Below are 12249 nucleotides of genomic sequence, written 5' to 3' on the forward strand. Positions count from 1 at the left end.
TGTTTTAACAAAACAGTTTTAACACGTGAAGCACAGTAACTATTCAAGGCAATCACTGCATAGAAGTAAAACATACAATCATGAGAAGAATCTTTGTTTGGCTTTATACATTCAAAATCCCTGGAAATAAAGATGAGAAAGGGGAGCTTAAGTTTTCTAAAGTGAAAGATTATACTGCCTAAAACCCTCATTCTGGGTTCAGATTTGTGAAAAGAGTGGTAGTTCTGGCTCTTGCAGTTTTCACAGCAGAAGCTACTACTAAAGTCATACCTATCCCATATCCTTCATACAGTTGCCTTTCATGTTCCATGGTCTGTTTGATGATCATCTCCCGGGAACCATGCTGTCTCCCTTGTCTGCCTTTAATGCTGTTATGCAACTCAATCTGCTCCAGTTCATCACTGAATCGATTCAAGTAACTGAAAGACAACAACATATATTTCAGCTAATCATAGCAACACTGTATCACAACGATGCTAGTTTGGTTGCTTGCCAGGGACATTTTTACCAGTTACAATACTTTGTCTTCTAAGCCATTTCAAAATATGCTACAGAGGCAAACAGATTGCGGTGAGCTAAATTGAAATAGTATTTTTAAAGTATAAAAAGTCTAGTTAGGTTCTGATCCCATCATTCTTCCTATTACATTTTGCAGAGTATAGCACAGATCAGCCTATGCAAGAAACTTAGAGAAGGAAGGGTAGCGTTATATTAGAAGAACTTCCTAAGGACTCTAGGAGTAGGATAAGATTTGTTCCCGTTTATGACTAGAAGCTACACAAAAGGTTGACAAATAATTTCACTATAAGGAACTGAAATAGGAATGTGAAATTTTGCCAACTGTTAATCATTTTGGTTAAATTTTTCTAGTTTAGTTTTTTGAGAAATAGTTCATTTTAGACTACTTGAACATCATAGGTGATGAGATTTCTAAAAATACACTGTTTTGTTCACATTAATAAACTACTGCTCCTGCTTATTTGGCTATGAACAGACATCACATTTATCCTGGGAAATATACTTTTGTCCTGGGACTACAGACATACATTCCCCGTGTCCTACTTCAACTCCCTGTGAAGTATGCTGGATAAAATGTACAAAAAATTTCCCATGACAACCTGTTGCATATTTGTATGATTACAGTGGTTCATACCAGGGATAAATCTGTCAAGGTGTGTGCTTGTGTGGGCCACCTACTGGGGAAGGAGCAATGATGCATGAAAGGGCTCCTGCTTTGATCTGGGTCAAATGAAACATCTATTTACAGCCTATTATGAGAAACTCTAGTACCTTCATACTTTGGAGCAACAACTTAAAAGATGACATGGGTGGGGGAAGGCTTGCTATACTGTCAGGGAAGCTTCTTTTGCTATGTTTCGAGGAAAAGCAGCCAAATTTGACCAAAAAAATGCTAAAATTGCCTACCTTGAACACACCTGACTTTAATAATTATGGATGGGTAGGCAGGTATGTGTTTGTGTGAGAGATTGTACACATGTTGTACTGCAGTAGCTAGAGTTGCTGTAATTGCTTTATATTGCTATTTTATAATGAATCTTGTTATGTTTTATTTCTCATAATATTTTAATCAGTCATTATTATTTTGTATCAAATATTAAATAACCATGGAATTAACCACCTACTTTAAATCCCCTATTGCTTAGATATATATCTGACCTGTTGGTCTCGTGATTTTAGAACTTGCATTTAGTATAAGAAAAATGTTTATGTAAGGTCTGTGATATGTCTGGCATGTCTGACAAGAGGGAATGAAAGAATGAATGAAGTATATCTGTGACAACATAAAGGAAGACAGTCTTGTCACAGCAGGTAAAAATACCCTCCTGTGGTTTAAGAGTTAAAGACTGCAGTGATATTGAGTCAGCAGTTAAGGATTACCAAATACTAAATCATGGCTTCACCCTGACTGCTGAAGACCACAAGCATCGACCTCCCCGAAGACTGTAGACCACAAAGCCAGAAGATCACATCCTACCAATCCCAGCCTGCCAACAGGACAAGGAAGATGACCTTCGCATCTGACTCAGCAGAATCCATAGGCTTGTATGGACAGCTATCACTATAAAATATGAACACAAAGAAAAGGCTTTGGGTCTGTCCACCTACAAGAAGGAATTTTGGGTGCATCCAACAAGACCTGACTCCATTCCTTGTGATCAGTCTGGCTGGCCACCAGACTGACCCAAGCATCTTTAGAACTTGGTAACACCTTAACCTTTGCAGGACTATCTAACTATCTATGTGTGTGTTTGTTTCTTTTGTATGAATGAATGAATGAATATGTATGGGAATGAGTGAAGCAGATAACCTTACTGTTTTTTTATTCCTTTTATGTTGTATGCTTTATGTTCCAATAAATGCAGCATGGTGCCTTATCCCAGTAAGATTCATGCTTGTTTTTAATTCACACTGTACACCCTGTGCATAGAACACAAACTGTATATCTTAAGAGACCCCTGTGCAACCTGGAAAACAAAAATCTTGTTGCCTTTCATTAAAATTTCAAATGAAAATATTCTAGATATTTAAAGTATCATGCCATCATTTACACTGGGAAAAGGGTTGGGAACACTTTTCCAGATTGGGCCAGAATAACCCAGCTTGAGGTCCAAAGCAGGGCAGAGCTAGGACCCAACTGCTACCATTTCTCTCTGCCACCCAACAGCAACACAATGTGGGTGAAGCCCCCAGATGCTGAATGCCACAAGGGTCCCTGCTTCATGGGCCAGATCAAATAGCTCCAAAGTTGTAGGTTGCCCACACTGCACTGAGAGGAATTAAAGTCTTCTGACTCTTACATACCTAACACCTGTTCTTCAACATCCTTAAAAAATACCTCCTGTTATGTAGGTTTTCTTGAACTGTGTAAGAAACGTGACATGACTGAAGATAAATGAAAGTCTACCATCAGGCGATGTAAGTGATTCAGCTACCATATGGCCAACCTTTGCTAAATAAACCCTTAAATATAGTAATGATAAAGTCTCTTTGTACAGCTTCCTACTTCAAAATTGCTTGCTTTTAAAATTCATGCACTGTAGTAGTTGAGAGGGTCCTGACTGAAAAAAAAAAAATAAAATAGGGTAAGAGGACTAGAATCGACTAGCTGTGTTTTTACCAAATGGGCAGCTCCATGCCCTTACGCTATCCTGATCATGTAGTCTTTAGAAAGGGCATACAGCTGTAGCTGTCTTATTTGGAGCTGCCTTCACTACATATGAAGGGACAGAAATCTTGCGTGGGAAAGTTGCGCCACGATCTAATTCAGAAGCTCCAGGGTACTTATGACATTTCTGTTATGCATATATTTAATACTAAAAAAAATTAAGGACCAGTAACATCTAAAATAAAACTTGAAAAGTAAAAGGTAGTTTATTAAAGGTTGGTTGTAGTTTTACCAGTCAACCTTATTTGAAAGAAATTAAACTTTTTACTGTTCTAGACCCAATCTTACTTTTCAATTAGTTCACAGGCTTCTTTCTTTGTGTAGTCTGCTTTGCTAGGGTCAAGGTGACTTTGAAACCACTGCAATTTTTCTCCTACAAAAATAAAATGAATATTAATTACAATAGCACTTCATATGAATACAGAGCCCTTTGTTCCTGTAATAAACTTTATTTTCCAGAGTTTAATATTTAGTCATAAATATTTGGCTCATTAGAGTACCTGCACTGAGTCTTACTGAAGATTTCATACAAATAAAATATTTTATCTAGGTGTCATAAACTGGTGAGGAAAGTACTGTCATCTGTTTCTCATCTCCCTTTGCCTAAAAATATATTGTTCTTCTTTTTGTTTTAAAATGCTAGAAATCGGGAAGAAAACTTCTAATATATTTTCCATTTTTAATATAAAGAGAAGTAAGTTTGTTCTAAAACAGCAGCATGGAGAAGAATAATATTGGTTTACATCTATTCATTCCATGGCAAGCAGTCAGATTTATACAATTTAAGAATCGGGTAAATTTGAAAGATATAATATGCAGCGTACAAAGTTGTCTAAAATTCAATATTACTTCACTTAAAACATCTTTTTGTGTAAGTGTTCAAGTATAAACATTATATAGATTGGTAAAACCAGACTGTATTTAGGAAAGAAAGTTTGTTCTGTTGTATGCTTAATTACCTTGTGCTAAGACATACATCTGTGTGCACTGTAAAGATTAAGCACAAGTAAAATCTTTCAATATCCTGACTGTATCAATATATGTAGGGTTAAAATGGGAACGTGATGCTTGAATACACAGAATCTTTTAATAAGCTAGTAGTCATTTCTGCAGCTACAAAGTAACTCCATAGCATTCCTTTTCCCTCAAAACTCTGGAAGACCTGCTTTCAAAACCAAAAATTAGTGTTTAAAAAAAAAAAAACAACACACAGTTGATCAAACTTACCTACAGTACTCAGACGCAAAGCTTTCTCATTTTTCAACCTAGAAAAGCAAAAGTTCATACATTAGCCAATAATTAGTTAATAAAAAGCAGGGCAAAAATTATAGCAACTCAAAACATGTTTTCCATTCCTATCAAAATAAGAACCTGAAAAAATCCGTTTCAAATCAAAGGAAGCATTTAATTTCCAAAGGTACTACATTTCATATTTAAGTAAATTTGGTCTCGACACTATTCAGAGGTAGTTTATTTGAAAATGTATACATAAAGGGATTTGACTTAATTTCCCCTCCTCCCTTCGTTCAGCTGAAAATTATTTATTTCAGCACAAATGGGCAAATTATTTTGTCAACCCAAAACTGACAAAACAATGTGGTTTTAAATAAAACAAAATAAAACTATTTGTCTAACACTTCTGCAAATCTACCAAGAGAATGCCCATGGAAAAATAGGATGAAAACATGCCTTACGGGAACCTTCATTTTTAAAACATGCCACTATGAGAGTTTCTGTGGGTGTTTTATGCAGGAGCATCATCAGCCCCAGGCTCAGTCCCTACATCAAATATGTCAGGGGTGGGCGCATATTTGGGCCCATGGGCCACACAGGGAGTTTTGCTGAGCTGTCATGGGTTGGGTCAGCACATCCAAGTCACCAAAATGCCCTGTATGGGATGGGGCCACAGGCAGGATTGGCAGGGAAGGCTGGGATCATGGGATGGTGACAGTGTAGAGCTGTAGGCTGGGCTCAGGGCAGAGCCATAATCCGCTGCCCACATGCCCCTGCAACAGGGGCAGGTTCTGCTGGCATAGGTGTGCAGGGAGCAAATCACAATCCTGTCCCAGCCCTGAGCTGCCACCGCTCCAAGATCCTGGCCTCAGCCCTGGACACAGCTTCCCATCCCGTTGTGAACCCTTGCCCACACAGCTGCCAGCCATTCTCCCCAGAGGTCAGACGGTCACCACAAAGACTGGTCAGGAGTTGTGTGGGGAGCTGCACCTGGTGCCAGCATTGTAGGGCAGTGATAATGCAGGGCCTGGCCTGGGGCCAAACCCCAGTTCTGCAGGCAGGGACATGCAGGGAGCACACTGCGGCTCTGCCTGGGACCTGTGATCTGGGAGCCATGCAGGCACAGTGCATGGCAGAGCTGCACTCCCCTGCCTGCAGAACCTGTGCCTGTCACAGGGGCATGTGGTAACTGGACAGCAGCTCTGCCCTGGCCTCATGCCGTTACCCCGCCAAGACCTCAACAGTCTCTCTGGACCCACCCGCATGTCTCCCTGCTGGCCTGCAGCCCTATCCCAGCTGCCTGGCCACATACCCTCCCGGCACAGGTCATGCCTCCAGCCGTGGTGGAAGGTGGATAAGCTGGGGTGCCCAGGCACTGGGATTGGGTTCAGCAGCAGCAGCCAGAAGGAGCCATCACCACCAGGGCTGTCAGGAAATGGAGTCCATCCACCGCACTACCCCAATCCCACTGTGCATCTGCTAGTGGCGGGACTGGCCGCGTGTGCCATGGCCCAAGCTGCTGCCCACACCCAGGCTGGGTGGGACCAAAGGACCCACTGCCAACTGAGCAAAATCTCTCCGTGGGCCACATACGGTCTGCAACTCCTATTCTGCACATCCCTGAAATATGTAAACTGTTTCTAGTATACCCCCATTGTGTTATCTAAAGGAAGGGAAAGAAAGGAAGTAAAATTACACCTGGGATATTTATTAATTCCTATAGACTAAACATTATTTTGTAACACGTGATAACAAGTGATAACAAAATAGACAGAACTAGTCAATAGCTTTTATGTGAAGATTAAGAAAGTAAATTCCAAGGAGTTTCCATATCATTCCCACTTTTTGAATTATTAGATGTATGGTACAGCCTTGTTAATTCTGGAGGATACATGGTAGAGCCTCACACTTTTAATCTTGGAGCTCTCAGGGTAATACCTGATGATCAAGCTGTATGGATGTCACTTGAAGTAAGCAAGGATAAAATATACAAAAATCTCTCAAGTACGCATTGGTTTGGCACAAATAACGACATTAACCTTTGTGAAATAATATTTATTCTTGTCAAGACAACTCCCTATATGTTCCAAACAGCAGAAAACCATTTTTAATTAAAATATACAGTAACACAAGATGCAGCAGCAGGTTCTCTGGTATAAATCGTCACTGCTTCACTGAAGTCAACAGAGCCATGACAACAATTAATAACACTAGGCAGGGCTCTCAGAGTGGGTAACAGAATAATAAAATCAAATACAGTAGAGTATAAAACCAAATAAATTAGGCAGGATTCTTCTCCTTTTCTTTTCTTTTTTTTTTTAATTTCACCAAATAGAACAAGTTTATGAATGGTAATTAAAAGATAAAAATGGAACCTAACTCAGAAGAAACATTCTAAGTTAATAGATTCAAAGTTTTAAACTGACAGACCTGGAATGTGATCTTAATAGATAAAGAAAAGGAAGAATTAACATTACAACAAACTGAAGTGAGAATTACAGCTAATGTCTCAAACAGAGACTGATGCAGGGGAAAAAGTAGATAGCACAAAAGCCAATACTAGGAAGCAGACCAAGTGTGGAAAATTCTGGAGACTGGATAAAAAAAGATTCCACATCTAGGAAACAACATGCAAAAACAAAAGGGAATTTTAAAAAGTAGTAGTAAGAATGAGAACAGAAAAAGAGCAAAGAATGGGCAGCATATACAATTTTTAAAAATAAAATTGTAATTACATAAGAAGTAAGTGCTACACTGGGTCAGACCAATGGTAGATCTGGTGCATCTGCTGTGATCTATCCCATAACATCTCTGGAATCCACCAGTTGCTGGCTTACAAGTGCTAGGGGATACACTCAGACTATTTTATGTAAGAGCTATTAAAGGATCTATCAGATGTAAATGTGTCTAGTCCCTTTTTAAACTTGGCTATCCTATCTACCTCTATAACGTCCTGTGGTTATGAGTTCCACAAGTTAACTATGTACTTCACTGAAAGGTACTGTCTCAGTAGTTTTAAACCTGTCTCCAAATTTCCAGGGGTCTCCTTTAGTTCTAGTATTCTGGAACTTAGTGAGTAACAGTTCTCTATTCACTTTGTCCACTACTCTCCTCATGCTTTTATAGATCTACCGTGTCCACCTCAGTCTCTTGTTCAAACTTAAGAGTTCTAGCCGTTATTAAGGCAAGAATTTTTCTGGGCAGTATCTTTTATTGGACCAGCTGCATGACTGGGATAGTTTTAAAAAATCTTTTGGGTATCATTGTATCTTTCCTCAGGGAGACCTCTCACATTTCTTGAACCACCATGGCTATAATGTCACTTCAACATTAATCTTTTTTTAAAGTCTCTCCTGGTATGGCAGCTACTCCATATCCCCAGCCATCTTGGTTGCCCTTCTTTTGCACCTGTCCAAATTCTACTACATCTTTTTTGAAATGCATAAACCAGAACTGCACACTATATTCCTGATAAGGTAATCTACCATACTCCTAGTACAATGTTGTTTTCAGTCAAGTACTGAATTTTCACCCACTGAGATTCTGAGGTCATTTTCCTATCAGGTACGATTTTCACACTGTTACTCTCTGCCTTTTGCATCCGGTGCCATTCCCCCAGCACCATGTCCTACTCTAATTCCTACTTGTTTGTCACCTGGTAAAACAGTATGCCATTAACATCCTTTCACCAAGTTTCTGAGATGTCTATTACATAAAGGTTACCATTGCATATCAGGCATTCTAACACCCATCTTATTTTTTATGCATCTAACATTTGTTCTTGCTTTGTTACCTATTACTACATATGCTATTTGACTTGAACTTTAAGTGCACTGACTAACCCTCACCACTGTCTACCGTTACCCTTCCTTACTATTGTTTTCAAGAGGATACAGAATTTGTATATTGCCTTCTTTGTGACTGCATCCAACCAAGCTGTGCACTTCTTTGCACTTGTCTGCTTTCCCTCATTTTTAATGTATAACCACATCACTCTATGACTCGTTAAGTTTTAGCACCGGTAGTCTGGTTCTCTTTAAGTTCATGCAGAACTCATCTTTTCTGTACAGGTTCTTTCTGTCCCAAAAAGTTTCCCAATTCCTAGTAGACCTAAAACCTCTCTCCCTATAACCACCAATTCACCAGTGCACTGAGATTCTGAAGCTCTGTCTCAGTCTCTGTCCTGCACACTGAACACATCTGCTCTCTAAAGGGCTGGAGCTCCTTGCACCAAGTGCACACATATGAAACCTACCTCCAGGGCAGATGATACTGATACCTGCTGCACTCAGTGCAATAAATTAGGCAGCCTTTGCACTTTTAAAAGGTAATATGTTTACCTTTAAATGTAAGTCCATTATTTTAAGCATAAATTGTAACAAACTTGATTTTTAGTCATCTTCAGCATTTGACACTTCTGTCTATGTGCTTTGCATAGCAATACAGACAATAGTGCATGCCTACAAAGTGTTGCCATGGAGAAAATTGCTATGCAACATAGAAAAGCTACCTAAATTAGAGCTGTAGTGTATGCAGCTTACTCCTGCCTAGAAATGCTACATGCTTGTTTGTACTACATTACAATAAAGAAACCATTAACAGTTTTTATTCATCTACTGGTATAAGCCAGTGATTGTCAAGCAGGGTGCCAAAGCATCCTGTAGTACCTTGAGATGCTTTCAAATGTGCCATGAAGCTGCCATGCAATGTCAGCACTGTTAGGTGTGCAAACATGATTCACAAGATAAACCCTGAGATGTTAATTAGGACTCCACTGTGTAAAAAATATTCCGACCTGTTGTGGTCTTTGAGTTATTTACAACAGAAGAATTGCTCTATTATTTTTCCACAGTCAAAAGAAAAAAGGAAAACAAAGAGTTGGCATTTTCTGAGGGGTGCCTTGAATCTAGCTAGCGGTGCCTCAAGTTAAAAAAGGTTGAGACCACTGGTATAAACACACAGACAAGTAAAATATCAGGGAGCATCTGCTCCCTGTCCTCCGGCGTGTTAACTTTGCCCCTTAACTTGGTAACATCTGCGAACTTAGAAAGGGTGCTCACCACACCCTCGTCCAAATCGCTGATGAAACATTTTCTGAAGTAAGCACAGCTAAATACATTTTATGTACTTGCACAAATATGTAGATTTTCATTAAAAATGCAGCACAGCCTGCTAGTATGAAACTCAGCTTTGCACCGTACAAGAGAATGGAGCGAGTACCTCCCAAATGAGAAAATTTTAGAGTACTAGAAGGATTAGTCCATCAATTCATGCAATCAAAGTGTTGGGAAGAAGGCAGCAGTTAAAGGACTCTTTGGATTAAAACAACATTCTAAACAAGAGCTGAACACAAATAATTTAGCTTTTCAGGGAATATTAAGACTTGTAGAAGTTACTGGTGTGACACCAACTTTTACTTTGACTTAAAGTTAAGGACATTTGGAAGCCTTGCTGCAGAGTGGAACTGTCACTCCCCCAGTGGTTGTGGCTCCTGCTAAGGGTGATACTAAGTACAGCAAAAGCTCTGTTATCCAGCACCCATGCGAAATGGGGGGTGCCAGATAACCAAATATGCCAGTTACCTGACAGGCGTCTTTGCCTAGTGAGGCAAAGACGCTCCTCCTGCTGCATCCAGCGTGTCAGTGTGCCAGGGGACAGGCACCACACCGCCTATCCCCTGGTGTCAGTGTGCTGGGGGACATGGAAGGGGGCCTGCGCAGGCTGCTTTGCCCCAGGCCGTGGCCCAAAGCGGGATTCTTAGTAGAGTATGTTGGTTAATGAAGTGCCGGATAACACAGCTTTTACTGTACTAAGGCTCCTGCACCCTAGCATGGGAAGTGTTAAGCAGCTAAGAAAGTCACCAAGTTCAGGAAGCGGAGCAGAGAATCAATTAGCTCCTAAAAAGCAATTATTCATAGATTCATAGATGTAGAGTCAGAAGGGACCACAATGGATCATTGTGTCCGACCCCCTGCCCCTGGCAGGAAAGAGGACCAAGGTCAGATGACCCCAGCCAAGTAATTATCAAGCCTCCTCTTGAACCACCTCTCTTGGAAGCCCATTCGAGATTCTGGTCACTCTTACTGTAAAAAATTTCTTCCTGATGTCTAACCTAAATTTACTCTCCACTAGTCTGCACCCATTATTCCTAGTTACTCGTAGGGGAGCTCTGGTAAATAGCTCATATCCAATTCTCTGCTGTCCTCCCTTGATAAACTTATAGGCGGCAACAAGGTCTCCCCTCAGCTCTTGTGAAGGCTGAAGAGATCCACATCTTTCAGCCTCCCTTCGTAGGGTCTTTCACTGCTAATCATGCGAGTGGCCCTCCTCTGAACCCTCTCCAGATCTTCTGTGTCCCTCTTGAAATGCAGCGCCCAAAACTGGACACAGTGCTCCAACCGTGGCCTGACCAATGCTGGTCAGGGGGAGCATCACCTCCCTTGATCTGATGGTCACGTATCTGCTAATACACGACAAGGTGCGATTGGCTTTGTTGATGGCCTCATTACACTGCCAGCTCATGTTCATCTTGGAGTCGACTATGACTCCAAGATCCCTCTCAGCTGCTGAGGAGGTCATCCCCCAACCTATAGGTGTGCTGGGGATTCCTCCTCCCTAGGTGGAGTACCTTGCATTTAGCTTTGTTGAACTGCATCCTATTTTGTCCCGCCCATTGATCCAACCTGTCCAGGTAGGCCTGCATCTGCTCCCTGTCCTCCGGCGTGTTAACTTTGCCCCTTAACTTGGTAACATCTGCGAACTTAGAAAGGGTGCTCACCACACCCTCGTCCAAATCGCTGATGAAGATATTAAATAACACCAGTCCAAGGTCCGAACCCTACAGGACCCCACTGCCCACCTCCTTCCAGGCCGAGAACAACCTGTCCAGCACCACTCTGAGTGCGGTCCCTAAGCCAGTTGGCCATCCACCTAACTGTGTAGGCATCCACTCCACAGCCTGCTAGCTTCCCTATGAGAATAGGATGCAAAACTGTGTCAAAGGCCTTCCTAAAATCCAAGTAGATGACATCAGCCTCAGCTCCTGTGTCAAGGCAGTGTGACCTGGTCATAAAAGGCTATAAGGTTTGTCAGGCAGGATCTACCTGTGACGAACCCATGCTGGTTTCCTTTCAGCATCATTTCCCCTGCTGGGCCTTCCCAAATGCGCTCTTTGATAATATTTTCCAGTATTTTCCCAGGGATAGAGGTAACACTGACTGGCCTTAAGTTACCCAGCTCATCCCTTCTCCCCTTCTTAAAAGTGGGCACTACACTGCCCTTTTCCAGTCCTCAGGGAGCTGGCCGGAGCACTATGAGTGCTCAAACAGTTGTGTGACTCAGCTATGATGCTGGCCAATTCCTTCAGCACCCGTGGATGCAGGTAATCTGGGCCAGCTGACTTGTACCCATCCAGCCCTTCCAAGTGCTCCTTAACTAAGTCAGCACTAACTTTTGGCAGTCTTGTGCCTTTTGGACATCTATCTATGCTCAAGGTAGGGGAATGGTCTTGGTCAGTACTAAGTACTGACCTAAGTTCTGACCCTTTGTATATCTTTGTACCACTTAAGCTGGTTTATGCGTAATGTCTGTCCCTAGTACCCAACTACCAGAAAACTCAGCGAATGGTGGTTTTTCATGGCATGTCTTTCCTTTTCCACTTGCTGCTAATACATGGACAGACTCCATATTTCATCAGCTCTCCTCATTCCAGATCCAGATTCAGTACAAAAGAAACTTAAGTATGGTTCTACTTTGAAAACTGCCATGAAAGCTTCATATTTGAAACTCATTTATTTCATGTCACACTGAAACATTTTTAAAACTATGAA

At 41.2% G+C, this 12249-nt stretch overlaps 1 protein-coding gene across 1 annotated transcript in view; it reads right to left on the reverse strand.

Moving 5' to 3' along the window:
* TMA16 (translation machinery associated 16 homolog) overlaps positions 1-12249 on the reverse strand; it is a 60258-nt gene that overhangs the window by 22129 nt on the left and 25880 nt on the right. The window contains 3 exon segments of the mRNA XM_090036255.1: positions 271-419; positions 3476-3560; positions 4415-4452. Coding sequence (XP_089892381.1) covers positions 271-419; positions 3476-3560; positions 4415-4452 — 272 coding nt within the window.

This window comes from Crocodylus siamensis, chromosome 2 (assembly GCF_052110815.1).
Source record: "Crocodylus siamensis isolate JL-2025a chromosome 2, ASM5211081v1, whole genome shotgun sequence".
NCBI lineage: Eukaryota > Metazoa > Chordata > Crocodylia > Crocodylidae > Crocodylus > Crocodylus siamensis.